Below are 20,835 nucleotides of genomic sequence, written 5' to 3' on the forward strand. Positions count from 1 at the left end.
TGCACCGTTACAACTGACAACGATGATCCCACCGTGCGATCCTACCATCTTGGAGACTAACCCCCAGTTTAAGAAATTATACCAGAATCTGACGACTACCCTCCTGAACCCCGATGGGTCGACGCGTGCCCACGATGCGCAACCTGAAAGAAAGGCCGCCCTCGAAGTATGTTGACCGGCTCAGGCACTCGCCGTTGCTCTGAACGACAAGAATTGAAGAATTGGAATATTGACATAAGATCGAGCATGTCAGGAATTAAACAGCTGTCGAACACAAAGCGCAAAGAAGGAAATTAAGAAACGCGTCCTACGTCGATTGGCCTTCGACCCCGACAGCGAGTTACCAGATGACGTTAGTACCTCCGCACTGGGCGCGACAGAAGTGAACGCTTCAACTGACGAAAATCTCGGGCCTGCTCAGAGTCGCGACAATATCGCCATAGTTACCCTGTACTTGGACTCGTCCCGCAGTCAGCTCGACCTCGACAACGACGCTCGTGACGACGTAGACGCGCTGTCCCTACTCGCCCCGAACATCGATGCCTTCTACTCCGACCTGCCCTTGCTGATGCCACCCTTCTCGCGCATATTATCCTCGCTTACCCATGATCTCCGCCTGATCGCCGATGCCGGCATCGCTACGAGCAACAACGCACCGTCAACGGAGACGAGCCGGCCCCGACAGCGGTCCCGCCAGTCGATGGCCAAGTTCGCGCCGCAGGTTCCGCTCTCGTCCCAACTTCGCGAGAGGATACAGAGACTGCGTCAGACACAGCTGTCGGACCTCCCTGCCGCGCGCGCGCGGATGGCCGCCACGGCGGCGGAGGTGTTGGCGATGCGGACGGCTGTGCTAGAACGAATGGTGACGCTGCTGGAGCGCGCCAAACACGGGGCATTGGCGCGGGCTACCAAGGCCAAGGCGGAGCATCTCGCCATGGTGGCGCAGGGTGTCGAGGGCAAATTGAGCGTTATGCAATTGGAGATCTCCAACGCGCTTCATACCCCGGAGGTTACTACTGCGCTGGGTCGATACCGTGAACACCTGCAACATGTGCGAGCGCGGCTGGAGGAGCGGCGCGTAAAGGCCCAGGAAGAGCTCGATGCGTATGCGGCGGCTGATTCGGACGCGTCACGACGTGTTGGGTCTGGGCCTGTCAGAGAGATCGCTCGTCGGTATGGGGCGTTGCTCAAGGAGATGGAGGATGTGAGGATGGAGATTCAAAGGTTGGATAGTTAGTTGCGGTCTGTTTTGCATACGCTAGATACCCGGATCTTTTTGCGAATTTACACAGCACCTTGATATGGTTGTTTTGATTTTTGAATGCTGAATACTCTATTTGTCATTTCGTTGCTTGGAGAGGCTGTTTGAAGCCCGAGCAAGGTGGCTTCCAGGAACAGGTCATCTTGGGCCAGTCCATGGTGCAAACTCCTGGACTCTATGTCCTTGGTCGACGCCTCCGTCTTTCCACTGTGCATTGCAACCGCGGCACATGGCCAGTTCTCCAAAGACTACCTGGGTCTGCCTTTCCCTGCCATCATGGCTTCTCATGAGCCACGGAACGGTTTGATCGTAAATATTAGATAGCAGGTTGTGATGAGGATCACGATAGATACCGTAAAATGGGATGATGTACTCCGTATAGATGTTTGCTATCTTCTCGGACTTGGGGTGGAAGTGGCGGAAGTAGAGAGATGTTGACGATAAGAAAGGCGGAAGATCACATGACTGTCCCGCCCAAAGTTTTCCGATAAGATCTTCTAATGTGCTATTCAATTTGTACCTGAATGCACTCCCTCAGCCCCCCAACACAGTCGTTTAACTCTCGTTCCGCTATATACGTCTTCCATCATGGCCGACGACGCCATCTCCATCTACGATGAGATCGAAATCGAAGACATGACCTTCGACCCCACCCTGCAAATCTACCACTACCCGTGTCCGTGTGGCGACCGCTTCGAGATTGCAATCGATGACCTCCGCGACGGCGAAGACATCGCCGTGTGCCCGAGTTGCAGCCTGATGATCCGGGTGATCTTCGACCTGGTACGTGTTTCCTGGTGTTCTTCATCGTGTGCTCCTCACTAACGGTGTGTGTAGGCCGATCTCCCGAAGGATGACAAGCAAGATTCCGCTGGTGCCGTTGCTGTGCAAGCTTAGAGCGAACGCGAGTGAAATTGGACATGAAGGCTGGAGACGGTCTGCAATGCGATCTACGCCAAACCGGCTCTGTCGAACCGAATGCGCAATGCGCGGCTACCGAGAAGGATCACCCATCCCAGAGGCACCGCTTCGTGGTACCCGCCGATTTGGATGATTCCCGGGATTGATCTCTCAGATATGTCTCGTTGAATGGGACTCTAGTAGCGTCCTCGGATGTGGCTTGGGCGGTGCTTGTTGGACATACTGGGAGTGGACGGTTGGCCCTGGCTGTGCGATCATCACTATCAAAATGTTCTTTCCGGGTATTGTGACCCGGGTATCCTTTCCGGTGTGTGAGCTACGCTCTCACATCAACAAAGATCGTGACACTTGAATCTGATGACGAAATGAAATTGAGTCTGTATCATATCCTATCTGCGCAACAAGTATGATATACATGCACTTGATGCCGAGTGTATTAGCCGTCTGTCCCCATAGACCATCGATATAAACCTGTATCCTACAAAGCCAGCAACACCCCTCACGTCTAACGAGTCGAGATCACGACTCCTCCATCTCACTGTAGACGTCCTTTGGCATACTCAGAGTCAACTCGGAGTTCAGCAGATCCGTCAGATTCGACCCATCCCGCAGATAGATCCACTGCCCGTTGACAAAGGGCCGGGTGTCCTGCTTCTCGTGCATCTGGTCGCCCATGACGACCCAGTCGTAGCGCTTGGGACCGGAAATCGGCGAGCTGAGCCAGATCTGCTTGTTGGGCGGCTGCTTGTTCAGGACGTAGGTGCCTACGCCGGGGACGGAGATGTTCAACACGCCGGCCTATGCAGAAAGGGTCGATTAGCGGGGAACGCAGAGAAGACGTAAAGAAAACAACGCTGGGGGTTCTGAGACATACGCTGTACTCGGCTTCCATGTCGGAGCCGTCCTCCTGTGCGCGTTCTACCTCGGTCTGGAGCACATTGAGGTAGTGCTCGGCGTACTCATGGTATTCCTGGTCGGTCAATGGGGAGGGCTCGGTGACGTGGGTGGCCGCGCCGGCGACGTTATGCGACTGCGGGTGCGGCGCGGGAGGGTCCGACGAGTCCGGGAAAATACCCTTGCGCACCGAAGAGGTGATGGAGAAGCCTCGTTGGGATGCGCGTGGCAGGCGAGCTGGGCAGGTTGGTTGCTGGTGGTGGATGGCTGCGGGCGCGGAGATCCGGCCTACGCGGAGAGAAGGGCGCAGGGCGGAGGGAAGAGCGCGAGGCACGCGGGGAAGCATTGTTAAAATGTGGAATGAAGGAGATGTTGTAGATGACTGGGTGGGCAGAAGGTGGAAAGAGAAGTGGAAGAAAAGGTTGGAGGATGGAAGAACACTGGCGGAGAGATGGATGGATGGCATCATAGCTCAGCTTGGCTTAGTCTCCTTCTCCACCCGCTGGTCCCCAACTACCTTAGCTACTCGCAAGGTTCGGATCACTCACAACAACAACAACACACGAAGGTCCTCTCGTCTATCTTCTCTGGGCTAGCGCTGAATTCCAGGTGAAGATCAAACCACGATAGATGCTAGTCGTGAGACCTTGGAGACCTTTGGCGACATCCCGGCCTGCATTCCTATCGGGAACCCGTTCCTACCGACCGCATAGCTCCGTCATGTCGGCGCAGAACCCTCCGAGAAATCAGAAACGTCCTCCGTTGACGCATTTTCTCTGTCTACCGCTCGTCAATTCTGTTTCCCTCCCCCAGCTGGAATCATCGATTGCCACGTTCAAGGCGGCGATCCCACCTGGTCCTCGGCTGGACCAACCTCTCATCCCCCATGGCGCCATCCGCCCCGTGGGGACACTGCATCTGACGCTGGGGGTGATGAGTCTTCCTACGCAAGAACGATTACAGGAAGCGATCCGGTTCTTTCAGTCGCTCGATCTGGGGTCAATCATGAACGAGGCAGAGAGCCGTGCAAGCAAGCGCCGTATTGAGAAGGGAGATGGCGAACCCACAAACGGCTGCCAAAAGCCGTTTATCGTTTCGCTGGAGTCGTTGCATGCACTTCCCAAAGCGCGATCCGCTACGGTTCTGCATGCAGCACCGGTGGACCCGACCTCTCGATTGTACCCGTTTTGTGAGCTGTTGCGGGACAAGTTTCTCGAGGCTGGGTTCCTGCAAGGGGAGATCAAGAACGATCAGCCGCGAGACAAGGGTCCAGAAACGATAACCGCTGGTGCTGAAGCGGGGGAGGGCAATGCAAAAGCACCCGCCGAGGAACCCTCTCTTCTGGAAGAAATGCCAGTTGATGCGGCGGAAGCAACTGCTCGGGCGTCTCCAGCCGGAATTACAACCAAGGCTTTCATCAGCCCTAGGACAAACTCCAAACCTAAAGTCCGACGACTGCTACTGCATGCAACGGTGGTCAACACGATTTACGTCAAAGGCCGGACGCCGAAGCGAGGCAATGCGAAGGGCAACAATCGTCGGAACCAACATGCATTTGACGCCCGGGATATTCTGGCCCATTACAGGAACTACTATGTTGATCACGACCGCACGACCCCGCGAGATGCATCCGTTAAGCCTGACATGCAGGCGGAGAGAGATCCTGGCGTCGAGAACTCTTCTGACGAGAACGACCTGATCGACGAGAATCAGAGTGGGAAATTTAGCACTCAGAACCCGTTCGTGTGGGCCAAGGACATTCCGTTGGAGTCTGTGTGTATCTGCGAAATGGGGGCGAAGAAACTCAACCCCAACGGGGATCGAGACGGGATGAATGCTCGTCTGGGAGAGAAGTACCTGGTGGTTGCGGAGAGGAGGCTCGATTTTGGATAGAGTATGGACGACGGGGTGACTGTCTAGTCGCTGACCGACTCAACCCGACATCCGTCCCCTCAACCGCTCCATCTTTCATCTGGAGAAGTCAGTAGAACCTGGCCAACACGTCATCGGAGGGCCTCCGCACTGTCGCAGTCCGGCCCAAGGAGCCGTCAGCCCTAACGATTATGTTGATTATGTTGATGCCTAGACTGGTCGGGCGCGTGGAAACCGGGAGAACCATGGAACGGGGGGTGGGTAGAAGGGGGAGGCAGCGCCCTGAGTGGACGCCGGCATGCATTGGGCGTAGGGCTGAGAGATTGATCCCGTCTCTACACCGAAAAGGACGACAACAGAGGGAAGAAAAGAGAGGAGAGAGAGAAGATCGGTTGTTCATCCAAGAGAACACGGCCTCCACCCGACTGCTGACGATTGGCCCAATCCCGCTGTCGAACGCCCGGCATCAGCTCAGCCTAGTCATCGTCGTCTTTTCTTCGTGATTCTTCGCGGGGGATCTTTCTTCTCTTTCACTCCTCTCCTCATCCTTCACCTCACTTACGGTCCAATTCTCTTCGAGACCTCTGTCGTGCTGGTGGTCTCTGGTGTTGCGGTGTATACTCCCGTTGATCCAATCATCAACCGATTGCAAATCCCCCGCTCTCGCTTTCACCGCGAAAACGAAACAAAACGAGACGAACCGAACCATCCCACCAAGGGATTTCCTCCGGTCTCGACACTCATTCTAGCACCTTCCTCGGCTCCGATTAATGTACTATCCTCATTCGGGCCCTCCACCACCAGGTCCGGGCTGGGGTGGTTACCCCGGACAGCAGTGGCCTCCTCCGTCCGCTCACTAGTAATCCTCCTATACCATAGAGTCCAAACCATCGGACATGAGAAGCTGACTGATGTGTAGCCCTCCACCATACCCTCCGCAAGGTCATCACTATCCACCGTCACCCCACGGCAGCTACTATTCACCGACGCCATACGGTGCGGCTCCCAGCCCACCACAATCCTCATCCCCTCATCCTCGCGGGTACCACAGTAAGTCCCGATCGAAAAAAACGGCACTTCCCCGCATGACTAACGGGACATAGGTCCCTCTCCCTCCTGGGGCCAACTCCCGCCCCGGCCTCCCCAGGAGGCACAGTCCTTTGGCGGGGGCGCGCCCTCTAATTATCGCTTCCAGTATTCCGCCTGTACCGGTCGACGGAAAGCGCTGTTGATCGGAATCAACTATATCGGGCAGCCCAATCAGCTCCGGGGATGCATCAACGATGTCGCCAACGTGTCCAGATACCTCAACGAGAGATGTCGCTATCGAAGGGAGGACATGGTCATTCTGACGGACGATCAGGAAAACCCGCTTAGTATTCCCACGAAGAATAATATCCTGCGAGCCATGCAGTGGCTGGTCAAGGATGCTCAGCCGAACGACTCCCTCTTCATCCATTTTTCTGGTGAGAGATCCGGCGAGAAGTGCCTTTTGCACGAGCTAACCAGGTTCAGGTCATGGAGGGCGGACGCCAGACTTGGATGGGGACGAAGAAGATGGTGAGTGCCTTTCACCAGCGGACTGTTCAACAGCTGACTGGGGATAGGATACGACGATGTGATTTATCCGGTGGATTACCGTACGGCAGGACACATCGTGGACGATGAGATGCATGCTATTATGTGAGTTGGTTGTCCCCTTGGGCCATCGCGGCATTCTGACACCGACAGGGTCCGTCCACTGCGACCGGGGGTGCGGTTGACGGCCATCTTCGATTCTTGTCACTCCGGGACGGCGCTCGACCTCCCGTACGTGTATTCGACGCAGGGCGTGCTGAAAGAGCCGAATCTGGCCAAAGAGGCGGCGATGGACCTGTTCAGCGCAATCAGCTCGTATGGTCAAGGCGATTTGACGGGGATGGCCAAGACGGCGATCGGATTCTTCAAGAAGGCGGCCATTGGGGACTCGGCACGACAGCGGACGGTGATGACGAAGACGTCCCCAGCGGACGTGGTGATGTTTTCTGGGTCGAAGGACACGCAAACCTCGTGAGTGTTCCTCGTATCTTGGGCCGGGGTGTTTGCTAATGTTTGGGTAGGGCGGATACGTTTCAGGATGGAGAGGCGCGAGGCGCGCTCAGCTGGGCGTTTGTCAAGACGCTGCAGGAACGGCCGCACCAGAGTTACCTGCAGCTGTTGAATTCGATCCGGGCGGAGCTGGAGGGGAAGTATACGCAGAAGCCGCAGTTGAGCTGTAGCCATCCTCTTGGTGAGTGCGGTTGGGGTTGGTGTTTGGTTGTTGGGGGTGTGTTGCTAACGGTTTGATTAGATGTGAATTTGCTTTTTGTGATGTGATGTGTACGAAGATGATTTGTGCATTGCATGATATAATTGATAGCCGCGTATCCACCACCCCGGATCTGCTGCTGGGACAGACACGAAGACCATGGAGTCGACGGCGGTCCGATTCCACGGGACGCGGAGGAACGAGTGGGGAGGCGGTGACGGATGACGACTGGGATGACGACGTGAATCGCATACTATCTGATGTAGATAAACGGGGAATTAATAGAGTTGCATGTACTACGGATGTTGTCCGGAGCTCGGGATCCGCCCTTGGCTGTAGCATACTGCTATTCCTTGGCAAGGAGTCTCTAGTACTCCTTCGCTGGCCAATCCTAGCGGCACATGGCGTGGCGGTGTTTCACTTGCCGGGCTTAGTAGACGCCACTAACGAATCAAGTGGGGGGTTTGGGTCGATTCGAGTTTTTTATAGAACTTGCATTGAGGGCATTATGCAAGGAATAACAGTTTCCTTTGCACAGAGAAGGTATCTACAGACTACAGAGTATCTACTAGAGTACATTATCTGAAGAATATTGATATTGGAAGAATCATGCTCTCTGGTCCGTCCATGGTCCACCCATCCATGGTTGGTATGTTTACAGAGTCCCTCCTGAGAAACTCTCCTCCGAGTCGGCGTCCTCATCATACTCCGTCCTGTCTCACTGCAAGAATGTCGCCCAAAGAAGAAAAAGAAAAAGAAAGCTCCTCTCTCACAGCCTTCCGGGCCCGCCGCGTAATTTCCTCTCATAAAGGGAAGTCTTTGTCTGGCCTGATGCCACCACCCACGGACCGGAATTCGTGTTGAAACACCGCTCTCCACTCTCCACTTGGTCTCGAGGCATCAGTTTTTTTTTAGACGTCAGAAACGAACCGTCGGATCGGCACAGCCTTTTCTTCCTCATAACTCCATCCCATCGATCGTCATGTCCTCCCTCATCTTCCTCTATTCCACCCACCATCCCATCCACTCCTCTCTCCCTGACCTCCCCTCCGCTGTCCACCACCCCAAACTTCTTCTTCATCCTCCCCATCTCCATCCGCATAACAATCCTCCTTCCAGCATGCTGGGCTCGCCAACCGACTCGTCCACCTCCTCCTACACCGACAGCCCCGTCTCCCAGCACCCGCCCGTCCATGTCTGGCCAGCAGCACCCCGGGTCCGTCGCGTTCCCGAGCCCGTGAAAACCCCCCGGTTCTACTCCACCCCGCTGGACAAGGACGCTCCGGACTCGACCCCCCTGCAGCGCTACGGCCTCGAGGAGCGCGAGCCCTCCATCTGCGAGCGCCCCAAGCTGCTGCACCGCTTCTCCCACGCCCTCGACGACATCAAGGAGGACTTCACCCTGCCCGCCGAGCGGCTCCGCGCCTCCCGCCGTCTTTCCACCCTCATCCTGCCCGACGCCGCCGCCCTACAGCAGCCGCCGCGCACCAGTCCCAGTGCCTCGACCACCTCCCTGCCCGTCCCCATGGAGAGGGCCCCGCCGCGCACCAGCTCCTCGCGCAGCTTCCTGGCCGTCGAGGCTCCAGCCCGCCGTCTGAGCCGCCGCCTATCCTCGTCGCTGAGCTTTTCGGCCAAGAAGAAGTTTTTCCGCGAGTCCCGCGGCGCCAGCATCTCCCAGCCCAATCTGATCGGGTCGTCCACGCAGATGTAGGGCGTCTGTTCGGATCGATACACACATACATGTGCATGCACGATGATGTATGCAGCTGCATATACTAATCAGCGAGCGATCGCTGCCTCAACATCGACATTGACATCGTTCTGCATCTCCGGCGTTCAGCGTGTCATTTCATTCATATATCCCGCAAAAGTCGCTCCTTGATCGTCTGCGTTTGCGTCTTGTCTCGTCCCGTCTCGTCTGTCGGATTCGACCATTCATTCCCTACTGGCGTTGCATTAGCTGGGTGTTCGGGTGTTGGTTCACATGCTATTTTCCTGTCTTACTCTTATCACCCCATTCCTTTTATATAGATCGGTCCTGCGAGGGAAATAATAGAATGCACAATTTCTTGGATAGCAAGAGAAGATGGTCGTCGGATATATGTAGGTCGGCCGCTGCAGGCAATCCGCCCCGATCGCAGCCTAGTATCTTCCTGGTTAGGCGTGGGCAGCGGACATCACGACCGGCGCCGCCACATGCACCCCGTGGTGCACCCTCGGCTCGCCGCGCAGCGAATCAGCGCCGCACCCCGGCTTATCAGCGAGACTTGGCTCGCGTCTAAGCAGGGGCTATATCTTGCTACTCTAGTCTACACGGAGGCCGTCCCGTGTGGCCACCTGGTCTGATAGGGAGTAGGGCATAGTATTCGGGATAGATTCATTTTCTCCCGTGAAGTCGAGTATAAGCACAGTAGATGGTATAACGTAGATAGACAGAAAACGCCAGAGCACATGCCACAAACCACCTCGCTAACGGCGCCAGCAGAATCAAAATATACGGAGGACAACGCCAGACACCGATCGATCAGCTGATCGGTCTTGCACAGAGAAAAACAGTCTAGTCTATAGAGTCACGCTCTCCAGATCCCGCATCACGATCGACATCTGCGCCCGTTTGGCCGCCTCCGCCACGAGACTAAAGTCCCGCAGGAACGGCGCCGTGGCTGTCGGTCCGCCGCCGCCGGCGATCGCATGCGGGTAGGTCTCAAATGGCGGCGGCTGGTCTGTATTCTGCGAGTCTTCGGGCCGGCCGGTGCTGGCGCTGGGGTTCTGGGAGGATGGGTTGGCGAGGGAGCCCCGTCGGAGGTCGTGCTCCTCGTGTGGCTGCGTCTGGATCTGGATCTGGGAGGGCGCGGTGGGAGGATGGTGTATGCTGGTGCCGGAGAGGAAGGGGTTCGCGGGATGGCTGGAGGCCAGGTTCAACGGGTGGGATGGGGCCATCGCGGTGGTGGTGGTGGTGGTGGTTGTAGAGGACAGGACGGTTGCCGCTTGGGAGGGGCCGTTTCTGAGGGGGTGAGATCGGCCGTCCATAGTGAGACAGAGTCTTGGTATAGGGTTGGATGGTGAGGTCGAGGGAGGTAAGGAGGATGTCTATCGTCTGTCACGCCGGGGGAGAAAGGCGTGAGACGATGCCGAAGAGATGACAGAAGGACGGAAAGAGAGAGGAGAAGGTCGACGGTCGATAACACGTGGGGGGGCGTTCTCCAGATTCCACCGCGGTATGACGTTCGGCAAAAATGCAAATTGGATGGATGACGCCGCCACAGGACCGTCGGGGAGATGGATCACTTTAGCCCTTTAGCCGCGGCGACCTGTGTTTTCCTTGGGCAGAGAGAGTAGTCGGTACTATATATATGCAGCCTTGCTCAGTACTTTGGCTGGTCCATGTTGGAGGGACTGTTTGACTCTGCACTCGTGAAATGCAACGATGCAATGCAAAGCGATGCGATGCGATGCGATGCGACGCACGAGCAAATCCGACTTTTACCCGAAGCCGAGCCAAATGCGGGGATTTTTTTGCTCCTTTTTTCCTTCTTTTTTCCCCTCTAATGGATTATGTCAGCTCGGAGCATAGTACCTCCTCGCCGAGTGCTGGTCCGCGCTAAGCCCGATACGGCCGCTCCACGCTCCCCCTCCAAGAAAATTCATAGATTGTATTCGCATTCGCATCGCATCGCATTGCTGCATGTTGCGCTGATTCCTGCCGCTCTCCCCAACCCCGGGGACCATCTCATCATGGCGGACGCAGACGGTCTCCTCGATGCCGGGGATATGTTCAAGGACCCCGAAGGCTTCTACGAGCCCGAACCGGAGCCCACCTTTGCCGACCACCAGATGCACTCCGGCGACGTTGTGCGCGTGCGCTTGGTCGGAAGCCATCCTCTCTATGTATGACACCTAACTACCATCCGGCAATGGGACCCTCATCCCTCGCGCCGCCCTATCGTCACCGACTGACAATCCGAAGGGAAACCTGTTGTGGAACGCCGGCCGTACCAGCGCCCACTACATCGAAGAACGCGCCCATGAGCTCATCACGGGCAAGGACGTCCTGGAGATCGGCGCCGCCGCCGGCGTCCCCAGCATCGTGAGCGCTGTCAAGGGCGCCCGCACCGCCGTCATGACCGACTACCCTGATCCGGACCTCGTCGAGAACATGCGCTTCAACGCCGCCTCCTCCGCCGCCCTGATCCCCGCCGGCTCCGCCCTGCACGTCGACGGATACAAATGGGGGAACCCAGTCGAGCCTCTCCTCGCCTACCTCCCCGCCGGCGCGACGGGCTTCGACGTCCTCATCATGGCGGACGTGGTGTACAGCCACCGCGAGCACCCCAACCTGATCAAGACTATGCAGCAGACGATGAAGAAGACGCGCGACGCCGTCGCCCTCGTCATCTTCACCCCGTACCAGCCGTACCTGCTCCCCAAGACCGAGAAGTTCTTCCCGCTGGCTGAGGAGAACGGGTTCCGCGTGACCAAGATCTTTGAGAAGCTGATGGATGATGTGTTGTTCGAGAACGATCCGGGGGTATGTCCTTTGCCGAGATATTAAGGCCTAACTGACGAGTGTAGGATGAGAGACTCCGTAGGACTGTCTTTGGGTATGAGATCAGTTGGGCGGAGGACCAGTTGTGATGTGCGCACAACCTACAGTCATGCGTTGGAATACGATTGCAATGAGATACGAGAACAATAGATAGAGCTATTACAATTCTATAAATTACGATGAAGCAATAGCTGGTGTAATTGTACAATTGCTCTTTGTGCCAACTCTCCCACTCTACATACAAGTCACATGTGCCCCGCACCCCGCAGAAAAAAAGCATCACATCCCACCGCTCCCACCATCCACTCCAAACACACAATGCCCGTACGTCCCTCACCCATCTCGACTCAAAACTCCCACTAACCCCTCCAGCTCATCATCCTGACAGGCTATCCCTGCTCGGGACTGACCTACCGCGCCAACCAGCTCGCCGCCGAGCTGGAGCGCACGCAATCCGCCCTCTTCGACGCCGGCACCATTCCCGCCAGCAAACCCCGCTACAAGATCCACGTCGTTCCGACGCACGATTCCTCCCACCCGCGCACCGTCTACGACAATGCGCGCACCGAAAAGGAAACCCGAGGCGTCGCCTACGCGCGCGCCAAACGTCTGCTCGGCCGCGATAGCTTCGTCATCCTCGACGGCATGAACTACATCAAGGGGTACCGGTATCAGCTGTGGTGCGAGGCAAAGGCGCTGGGGACGACCTGCTGCGTTGTACGTTGTCTTACGAGTGAGCTATATGGTATGAGGCTGACATGCCCAGGTCCACGTCGGCACGCCCGTCGACCAGTGCGTCGCAAACAACGAAGCCCGGCTGCATCGCCAGAAGGCCGCAACCGACACGAACAACGCCGATACCACTACTACCTCTCAGGGTCCGTCAGCCACCACCAAAGACGAAGACGAAGATCCCTACCCCCCAGACCTCCTTAACAACCTCATCTTCCGCTACGAGGAACCCAGCACCGCCAGCCGCTGGGACAAGCCGCTCTTCACCGTGCCCTGGAGCGACGCCGCGCCGCCCGTCGCCGACATCTGGACCGCACTCACCGGCATCGCTGCGACCCCCGACGAACCCGCCCCCTCGCCCTCCCCCGCAATCGCCCCCCTAACCTCAACCCTCGCCTCGACGCACCTCTCCGACGCCGCCAGCATCGCCACGGGCACGACGACCACGCGCCGCGCGGGCGGCAGCCTCCGCCCCAAGATCAAGCCGCACCAGGCGACCGTGCTGCCGCCGGCGACGGACTCGTCCGCCCTGTACAGCCTGGAGAAACGCACGTCGGCCATCGTCGCCGCCCTGCGCAGCTTCGCGCTCGCCCACCCCTCCGCCGAGGCCGCCCTCGCCCAGAGCCCCTCCGCCGCCGGCATCGCCATCGCCGTGCCTGAGGCAGAGGCCCTCGTCTTCATCCCCGCGCATGTCGCCACTGCCGGCTCGACCGATGAGCTGGCCGGCGCTGGCGGCATCCTGGCGCTGCCGCGGTTGCAGCGGCTGCGGCGCCAGTGGATCTCGCTGAATCGGTCGTATGTTGGTGCGAACCATTCGTCGAATCGTGGGAGTCTGGCGCCGGAGCAGGTGCCGGATGCTTTTGTGAGGTTTTTGAATGCGGATTTTGCGGGGGGAAGTAGGTAGGTAGGTAGGGTATGGCTGTGCCGTCGGGTGCTATGGTAGATCTTAGATTGGAGTGTGGAGTGGTTATGAGGAATGAATCACGAGTCTGCAAGATAAACAATAACTTTTTGTGTTAGGTATGTACCAGATAAAGTAGCCAACTAAACGAACAAAATACACAATTCACTATATCCACTCAAACAACATATCACAGAGAAAGAATATTGACATCAAACAACAAACAACCCCAGCTGTACAAACGACATCCCGAGACACGGAACGTTCCGAATCCTCTATAGACAATCCCTCAACCCATATACACGACTCCTTCTTTTGGTTGGTTTTGTTCTTTTGCGTGCATCACGTACCAAACGCGAAGAGCAAGACAGCGTCCACCCAAGGACAGAATACAATCACTGTTTTACAGTAGAGTCAAATCAAGCGAGCGGGACGCCACGCGATCCCGAAGCAAGCCAGTCAGATGGTCTTGCATTCTCCGCTTCAGCTCGACAGCCGCATCGATAGCGCTGACGAATCCCAGGCCTGACCCGGCCGAGTCCCTGTAGCTGAACCCCAGAAGGAAATAGACAAGGAAATAGAAATCCCCGTGGTGGCGGCAGCCGAGTCATGCACGGACTGGTTCCGTGCAACTCTTCCACGTGTCTAACGAATCCCCGACGGTAGCTAGCGGATGAGAAAGAAATCCCGATGGAGGTGGATACTCCAAGGCAAGAAAATGGAAAGAAAAGTCATCACAGCACTGTCGCGTTCAAGCGGGAAGACCATTGGCAATGTTGGAGGCGGCCTGGCTGGCTTCAATGTGCCGATAGTTCAGGCCGAGGGTGATGAGCTCCTGCAGGCTGGCATTGACCTTCTCGTGCATGGAGGCGTCCTGCGGGGTGATGTGGCGCAGCTCCTCGAGCAGACGGGCGCGGCAGTTGTGGTAGTTCCTCTCGGCGTTCTGCAGCCGCTGGCCGTGGTGGGCGGTGGTCTGCTGGGCGGCCTTGAGCGGGTTGGTCTGCGACTGCGACGAGCGAGTGCGCTTCATGGTCTGGGCGCCGCTCACGCCGGTGACTCTCCGCTTGCGGGGCGGCGCGTCCTTCTTCTTGGGGGCCTGGCCGCTGGTGGGCGACGCGTCCGGGGAGCTGGGGCGGTCCGACGAGGCGTAGTCATGCACCCGTCTCATGTGGTCAAAGAGGTTCCAGCGGCGGGGGAAGCCGTATCCGGGGACGGAGCGGTCGCATCCTTCAAACAGGCAGAGATGGGGGTTGTCTCCGTGGCCGTGGAATCCGTGGGCTTCGCGCTCGTGGCGGAAGAGGCAGGCATTGGAGGAGAATTGCAGTTGGGCATCCATGCAGGCAGGCACCTTGCAGCGGTAGGGCTTCAGATGGGAATCCAGATATTTACTAGGTCGGTTAGTATGCGTGGATGCGTACTAGTGGTAGCATGGAACTTACTGGTAGGCACACTTCTGGGTGGTTGGCGGATGGTTGCAGGGCTTCTCTCCGTTGGTGAAGGGGCAGTAGTATTTTCCATCGCTGTGAGTGGGCAAGGAATAGTAGGGGTGGTCCCGGGGATTTCTCATTTCGGTGGTCTCCTTGGATCGTGGCCGGACGGACTCCTTGGCTGGCAGAGGTGGGAACATTTCAGACTCCTGCTTGGGCTGGGATCGGGACGGCGACGTCTGCAGCGCGGGCCTCCGCGCGCCCTTGGAGGGTCGGATGGTCCTAGACGCACGGTAGGTTAGACACGGGGTCGGATAGACTACAGCGTACGCTAATACTAACCGGTTGGGGTCTTGGTCGCTCAGCGGCGGCGTCAAGGGGAACAGCGGATCTGCTAGGTTGATGCCTTGGGATGCCATGGGAGTCGCGGTGACATCTTTCAACATGGCATCCTCATGGGTCATGAAGGTTGGGTATCCAGAGTGGGAGCAGGAAGAAGTCACGGAAATATCATGGCTCGCGTCCGTCAGGGGCGGAGAGACCGGCATGGTCTGGAAGAGATTGGAAGTGAACTGGTCCATGTTTGATCCCTGGTAGTTCCGGGCATCGGTCATCAAGGAGTTCCAAGTATCATTGCTCGACAGCTTGGTGTCATCCGCATGAGAGCCGTGGCTGAGCGTCTCATCCGGGGTGCAGGACTGGGTGCCATTCTGTCCGCTGGTATCATTGTCATACGCAGTGAAGTCCACGAGAGAGGAGTAGTGGTAGTCCTGCGTGTGGGAGAAATCCAGGTCATTATCTTGGAGTCCGGGGAACTCGGTCCCATTGTGATGATACATTACATCACTGGGGCCCACGGTGGAGGGCATCAATTGCTGTGACAGGGAGAAAGACAGCATCTGTACCTCGGGGGACTCGGGCTTGGAGGACGACATGACCCCATTGTCCAGGGCGTCCATATCGCCCAACGGCCATGATAGTCCCCGGAGTCCATTGGGGGTTCCATGGGTCTGATGCGTGCTGGAACACAAGGAAAAGTTATCCTGGCTGGAAAGTTCATCATCCTGGAAGACTCTGGAGGCCATGTTTGAAATCCTGGGTTGGGAACTCTGATCCATGTTTTGGAGAGCTGACTGGGACAATGTGATCTTCTCTGGGTCGCTCTTGATCTGGGTAGACATTGCTTTCATTCAGGACCAGCCTGGCTGAGGGTAGAAACAAGAACTATGAAGAGCTAGGAGTCAGTAAATACACATCTCGAATGCTGACAAGGAAACAGAGATCAAAGAAAGAAGCGTTGTGCATCCGATTCGCAGTGAAGACCAGGCCTAGAGACGCGTTAGTTCATCGAGAACGCTGCTGATAGTGATCGTATTCACCAACCATCGAGTTCGTCCATTCGGGAGACAAGTCCAGTCCGTGTTGGGGAGTCCAGGGGGCTATAAACGCAATCGGCCGGAGAAGACACCACGTCTCAGCATTGTTACATGGCGCGCGGGAGTTCCTTGAGGTCATCGGTGTCATGGTACTATCATGTTCGTCCACTACAAGTCTCCAGGAAACATGACGCCGTGACATGAAGCGGTGTAAGGGATGGGTTCATGATCCAGTGTCGATGATCCACAGACGGGTGTCTGTTTCGAGAAACATTATTTCAGAAAACCAGAAGTCCATTGGCAGTGGTATTGTATCCAGGTCCAGAACGGCGGTAGGCAAATATCCTTTGGGGTCCATAAGGTACAAGATCCAGGGTTCGAAGAGGTCCAGAGTCAGGTCCAGGGGTTTATGTCCAATCTTCTCTCCTCCAGGCTTGGAGGGAGGATCCATTTGTCCGGGTCAATGATTTCAGTGGAGTCCAACGGATAAAAGTGCAAGTGTGCAACATTAAGCAACACTTGAAGTGTCCAGTCACTCGGCGGCTGCCGAGGACGAAGCAAGTTCCATGGTCATCATATCAACTCCGTCGGAGACAGAGGGAGAAACCAGCAAGGCAATGTAGAGATCAAACGAGGTCCACGGGAGTCCCAGATGGGATGATGCAGTGTCGACAATCGGTCCCAGTCGAAGCGATGATGCAGAAGACGCAGCGAGAAAGAAACAAGATGAAAGATAAAAAGCAAGGAACGGAACGAGAAACAAAAGAATCAAGGGCACTACCTCTTATCTGTCGAGATCTGCTCAGACCAAGGCCTGGGAAATGATGACAGAAGAAAAAGAAACGGCAAATCCTATCCCGAGAGTGGACTGAATGAATCCTGTGGGAGATTGGTTGTAGCGGGCCAAGGGAGATAAGATATGAAGCTATTCTCTTTCTTTTCCAAGATCCAGGAGGAGATGGAGAGATGGTGAGGTGAGAAGCTGAAGGGTTATCGTAGTGGAAGTAAAGATAAGATGACAAATGGAGCTAACCCAAAAAGGACGGGACGGAAGTATAGATGGAAGTAAGGTGTCAAGGTATGATGGATCGGAGAAAATAAGAGAAAGGAAGACGAGGGGAGAAGAGGGGGGAGGAGGACCCTTTTTAACTGAGAGGGAAAGAGGGGCACGATCATCCCAACTATTAGAATTATTAGGGGGGTGTTATAATAATTGCCTATTATTATGGGCATAATGTGCTCGGGCGTGCAGGCTGCAGCAGCACCAGCGGGTGTTGCGCACGATGATTTGGCCCTGCGCAACATGGCGGTGATGAAGCCGAGCGCTCTCCACCAATGGCACCCACCTTGACGTGGCTCTGGGTCTGGCGGTGAGAATCACCAGGATCCAAAGCATCCCTCTGGTTCGAAGGCCCGCGCCGATCCCCGTCCTCCGTGCCGCCCCGCTTCCCTCGTGAGATTCGGCTGGTTCTCATCCAGACACGTCAATCGTCAGGGCGACCATGACTGCATCCCATCTGCATTCCGGAGGCCTCTCGTCACTTCCCCGCCGTCCTCCATTCGACATCTGACATCACCCCGAGGGAAAAACATGGGAACCATGCAGACAAGTCATCGCCGGACAGAGGACGGCGTCCAAACAACAAGGTTTCGCACATGTTTCATCCCCTAGGAAAAGGGGCTTCCGATTAGTTCTACAGACGAGACTATCATCGCCCTACGACCAGTCAAGCGGGTGCTTAGCGCCCACAGTGGATGCTCAAATTTCGGATAGCGGGAACGTCAAGCCATATTCGTGTAGATTGGGCAGCAATGCATCAGATGGTCGCCTTTATCGCGGGTCCTCTCTACCTATCGATCTACCTAGCGCCTTCCATTCCGTTTCTTTGCTTCTTCCAGGGGATATCTAGGAGATCTATCAACCTGCGGATCAAACTGTCAGTAACAGAGTTCCATGACATCAGGCAACAGGCAATCAAAAATAACAATCAGGCCATATAACAGGTGACGCTTGCATCAGATAAAGGTGAAAGATGGTATAAGGTTGTCGTTCAGCGGTCCGAAGACACTCAGGTGAACTATGCTTTGGATTATGGTGTTCATCATCGAAGCGCCACCCGGACAGGCCGGTATAAAAGGGGTCGGGGTCAAAAGGATCAACAGGAGAAATCGGAAGAGCTCACCATTGCGGATTAGTCGAACTGGACAGGTCCTGCCTGTCACGTCAAAATGTCTCAGCCTGCGCATCATGCTGCCTACATCAAGGCGAAGTCAGTCAGACTGGCTGGCTGGCGATGCGCTGGCGACTCCCATAAACCGGAGAGAGCCGGTTGGCTGTCAGGGACGAGTGGTGTGAAATAATGCGGGAAGAAAGGAAAACAAAACGAAAGTCGGTGGGAAAAGAAGCGAGAGATCACGTGATCAACGCAAACCAGGCAAACAGCATGTACGCCTCGGATGCATCCACGGTTCTGGTACCCGAGAATCCATTCCTAACCTTATCTAAACTAAGTAAATCGGACCAGACATGCAGATAAGCTCCACTGATTCCTCACACACTGGCTTGCTTGTCTGACCCAAGCTTGTCACTCGACTCTGTACAATGCATATCATCATCTTCCCTCGTATTGACCCATGGAATTCCGCCCGATAGTATAACTGCCAGAGCGCTACCAGCTGTGGGAAGATACTAGTAGAGCCAGCATTGTCAGCTTAACACGGACGTGCCAAGAAGATTAACTCACAAAGACTGGTGTGATGGCGTTATTGTATGCCCCGATGATATCGGCTAAACGGTCCGGAAATGCCTTTACCGCAACTTCCCGCACCCGTGAGGTCCCGGCATTCAGAAGCACCTCGATCTGCTGATCATCCAATGATGCCTGATGTAGCTGCCTTCGCAGTGCGTTCTGAAAGATAGCGCCTCCTATGCTTTGCATCACAGCACTTCCAAAGTATTGCGTGAAAAGGACAGTCGCTATCCCGACTGGAACGTAGCGAGGTCTGTCCTTCAATACATGCTGAACTGTAAGTAAAGGAATCTGGGCGGCAAATCCACAACCCAGGCCCTGGAGAATCTGATAACCAATCCACGATGCAGACGTTGAGGACACAGTAAAAGTTGTGTAAAGCCCGTTCGCAATGCAGAGAAAGGCAGATCCAAGAAAGAGCCACGGATTATAGTATCCGAGGTGTTTGGCTATGGTACAGCGTCAGTATGGATTTTCGTGGAATGGCAAGAACCTGTCTTTACCCAGGATTCCAGAGACAAGGGATCCAAAAACCTGAGTGCAGACCGAAGGCAGGAGCATGACTCCACTGCGAATGGGGCTTGCCGACTTGACGATCTGGAACCATTCCGGTAGATAATAGACCGGAATGACGAATGATCCCAAAAACAAAAAGGCATATGCAATGCTAAGCATCGTCGATCTGCTCCGCAGGAGCACGATTGGGACCATAGCTTGGTCCCCTATGTAACATTCCCACAAGATAAAGATTGCCATCGTCACCGCAAAGCCGACGAAGAGTCCGATCACAGTCGCCGAGTTCCAAGGATATTCGCCACCTCCCCACTGCAAGGCCAACATCACCATAATGATGGAGGGTACGAAGAGAGCGCATCCGATCAAATCGAGCTGTCTAAGTAAGGATACCCGATGGGCTCCAGGGTTTCGAGGCGGATGGAAAAATAAAAGTAACGTCACCACAGTCACTGCTCCCGCTGGAAGGTTGATCAGAAAGCACCACCTCCAAGTGTGTTCAGCCAAAGCGCCTCCGATAATTGGGGCGACAACAGTCCCCAGGGCATAAAGAGAGGTTACTAGCCCAGTGAACAGTGGGCGCTGCTGAGGGGACGTTATCAATGCAATAACTGAGAGACCACCCGACACTATCCCGGAGCCTCCAGCACCGGCGACTGCTCTTCCGATTATGAACATTTTGGAACTGTTGGCCACACCGCAAATCAGAGATCCTAGAAGGAATATACCGTAGAACGCGAGATATGTCCATCGCAGCGACAGTAATGAAGAGAGCTTGCCACTGATAGGTTGAAGAGCGCACATCGTGAGCGGATAGGTAGCCCCATACCAGCCGATATCTGTTGTAGCATGGAAGTGGGGCGATATTGGGGGAATTGCCTTGGAGAGGTAGCTTTCAGCCAACAGAAACGAGAGGAATTTAACGAACTTACTGTAGCAATAATGGAGACATCCAACGATATCAGGAAAGTGGCTATCATGATTCCGGCCAAGATGCTATAGAGGTTCACAGAACCAACCGGCTGTGCTCTGGACTTCGCGTCAGGAGAAGTTGAAGACATCATCAACACGATTGACCAAGATTTCAACGACTGAATTACTGACCGATTATAATGAGAGTATTCGAAATGCGCAGCTTTTATGCTGTCACTGATCCCTGCTAGTTACCAAATTGGGTAGTCTGTTGGCATCTAGGCCAAGGCCGGTTCCGGCTCCGTGACCGACTCCGACTCCGACTTCGACTTCATCCCGGTCGTCAGTCTCATCACCCCTGGAACCACCCTATCTACAGAGAGCAATGCAATCTAGAGTGACCTCGAGGCGGCATGCCTGTGTACGATGCATTCACTTGAAAG

The 20,835-nt window shown here is 55.6% G+C and overlaps 11 protein-coding genes across 11 annotated transcripts; 7 read left to right on the top strand and 4 right to left on the bottom strand.

Annotated features, from left to right (window-relative positions):
• Positions 1-22: 22 nt before the first annotated feature.
• Positions 23-1,237, top strand: ATEG_04011 (uncharacterized protein; the record flags this gene model as incomplete). Its single annotated transcript, XM_001213189.1, has 2 exons — positions 23-166; positions 299-1,237. The coding sequence occupies 2 exons, from the start codon at positions 23-25 to the stop codon at positions 1,235-1,237; spliced, it is 1,083 nt and encodes a 360-aa protein (XP_001213189.1).
• A 612-nt stretch (positions 1,238-1,849) lies between these two features.
• On the top strand, positions 1,850-2,158 carry dph3 (CSL family zinc fnger-containing protein; the record flags this gene model as incomplete). The annotated part of the gene is made up of 2 exons (XM_001213190.1): positions 1,850-2,044; positions 2,099-2,158. The coding sequence occupies 2 exons, from the start codon at positions 1,850-1,852 to the stop codon at positions 2,156-2,158; spliced, it is 255 nt and encodes an 84-aa protein (XP_001213190.1).
• A 543-nt stretch (positions 2,159-2,701) lies between these two features.
• ATEG_04013 (frataxin family protein) lies at positions 2,702-3,422 on the bottom strand (the record flags this gene model as incomplete). The annotated part of the gene is made up of 2 exons (XM_001213191.1): positions 2,702-2,980; positions 3,057-3,422. The coding sequence occupies 2 exons, from the start codon at positions 3,420-3,422 to the stop codon at positions 2,702-2,704; spliced, it is 645 nt and encodes a 214-aa protein (XP_001213191.1).
• A 659-nt stretch (positions 3,423-4,081) lies between these two features.
• On the top strand, positions 4,082-4,969 carry ATEG_04014 (uncharacterized protein; the record flags this gene model as incomplete). The annotated part of the gene is made up of 1 exon (XM_001213192.1): positions 4,082-4,969. One exon carries the CDS (start codon positions 4,082-4,084, stop codon positions 4,967-4,969), a length of 888 nt encoding a protein of 295 aa, XP_001213192.1.
• An 890-nt stretch (positions 4,970-5,859) lies between these two features.
• Positions 5,860-7,303, top strand: ATEG_04015 (caspase family protein; the record flags this gene model as incomplete). Its single annotated transcript, XM_001213193.1, has 7 exons — positions 5,860-5,998; positions 6,052-6,414; positions 6,464-6,508; positions 6,556-6,631; positions 6,680-6,997; positions 7,048-7,217; positions 7,278-7,303. The coding sequence occupies 7 exons, from the start codon at positions 5,860-5,862 to the stop codon at positions 7,301-7,303; spliced, it is 1,137 nt and encodes a 378-aa protein (XP_001213193.1).
• Positions 7,304-8,355: 1,052 nt separating this feature from the next.
• Positions 8,356-9,581, top strand: ATEG_04016 (uncharacterized protein; the record flags this gene model as incomplete). Its single annotated transcript, XM_001213194.1, has 3 exons — positions 8,356-8,942; positions 9,196-9,209; positions 9,343-9,581. 3 exons carry the CDS (start codon positions 8,356-8,358, stop codon positions 9,579-9,581), a joined length of 840 nt encoding a protein of 279 aa, XP_001213194.1.
• Positions 9,582-9,797: 216 nt separating this feature from the next.
• Positions 9,798-10,265, bottom strand: ATEG_04017 (uncharacterized protein; the record flags this gene model as incomplete). Its single annotated transcript, XM_001213195.1, has 1 exon — positions 9,798-10,265. The coding sequence occupies one exon, from the start codon at positions 10,263-10,265 to the stop codon at positions 9,798-9,800; it is 468 nt and encodes a 155-aa protein (XP_001213195.1).
• A 705-nt stretch (positions 10,266-10,970) lies between these two features.
• efm7 (putative nicotinamide N-methyltransferase Nnt1) lies at positions 10,971-11,870 on the top strand (the record flags this gene model as incomplete). Its single annotated transcript, XM_001213196.1, has 3 exons — positions 10,971-11,123; positions 11,203-11,763; positions 11,808-11,870. 3 exons carry the CDS (start codon positions 10,971-10,973, stop codon positions 11,868-11,870), a joined length of 777 nt encoding a protein of 258 aa, XP_001213196.1.
• Positions 11,871-12,426: 556 nt separating this feature from the next.
• Positions 12,427-13,417, top strand: ATEG_04019 (putative RNA polymerase II Elongator complex associated protein Kti12; the record flags this gene model as incomplete). The annotated part of the gene is made up of 2 exons (XM_001213197.1): positions 12,427-12,498; positions 12,548-13,417. 2 exons carry the CDS (start codon positions 12,427-12,429, stop codon positions 13,415-13,417), a joined length of 942 nt encoding a protein of 313 aa, XP_001213197.1.
• Positions 13,418-14,165: 748 nt separating this feature from the next.
• On the bottom strand, positions 14,166-15,926 carry ATEG_04020 (putative C2H2 finger domain protein; the record flags this gene model as incomplete). Its single annotated transcript, XM_001213198.1, has 3 exons — positions 14,166-14,802; positions 14,854-15,123; positions 15,184-15,926. 3 exons carry the CDS (start codon positions 15,924-15,926, stop codon positions 14,166-14,168), a joined length of 1,650 nt encoding a protein of 549 aa, XP_001213198.1.
• Positions 15,927-18,768: 2,842 nt separating this feature from the next.
• Positions 18,769-20,284, bottom strand: ATEG_04021 (uncharacterized protein; the record flags this gene model as incomplete). Its single annotated transcript, XM_001213199.1, has 3 exons — positions 18,769-18,906; positions 18,962-19,416; positions 19,471-20,284. 3 exons carry the CDS (start codon positions 20,282-20,284, stop codon positions 18,769-18,771), a joined length of 1,407 nt encoding a protein of 468 aa, XP_001213199.1.
• Between the last annotated feature and the right edge of the window lie 551 nt (positions 20,285-20,835).

This window comes from Aspergillus terreus, genomic scaffold (assembly GCF_000149615.1).
Source record: "Aspergillus terreus NIH2624 scaffold_5 genomic scaffold, whole genome shotgun sequence".
In the NCBI taxonomy this organism is placed as follows: domain Eukaryota; kingdom Fungi; phylum Ascomycota; class Eurotiomycetes; order Eurotiales; family Aspergillaceae; genus Aspergillus; species Aspergillus terreus.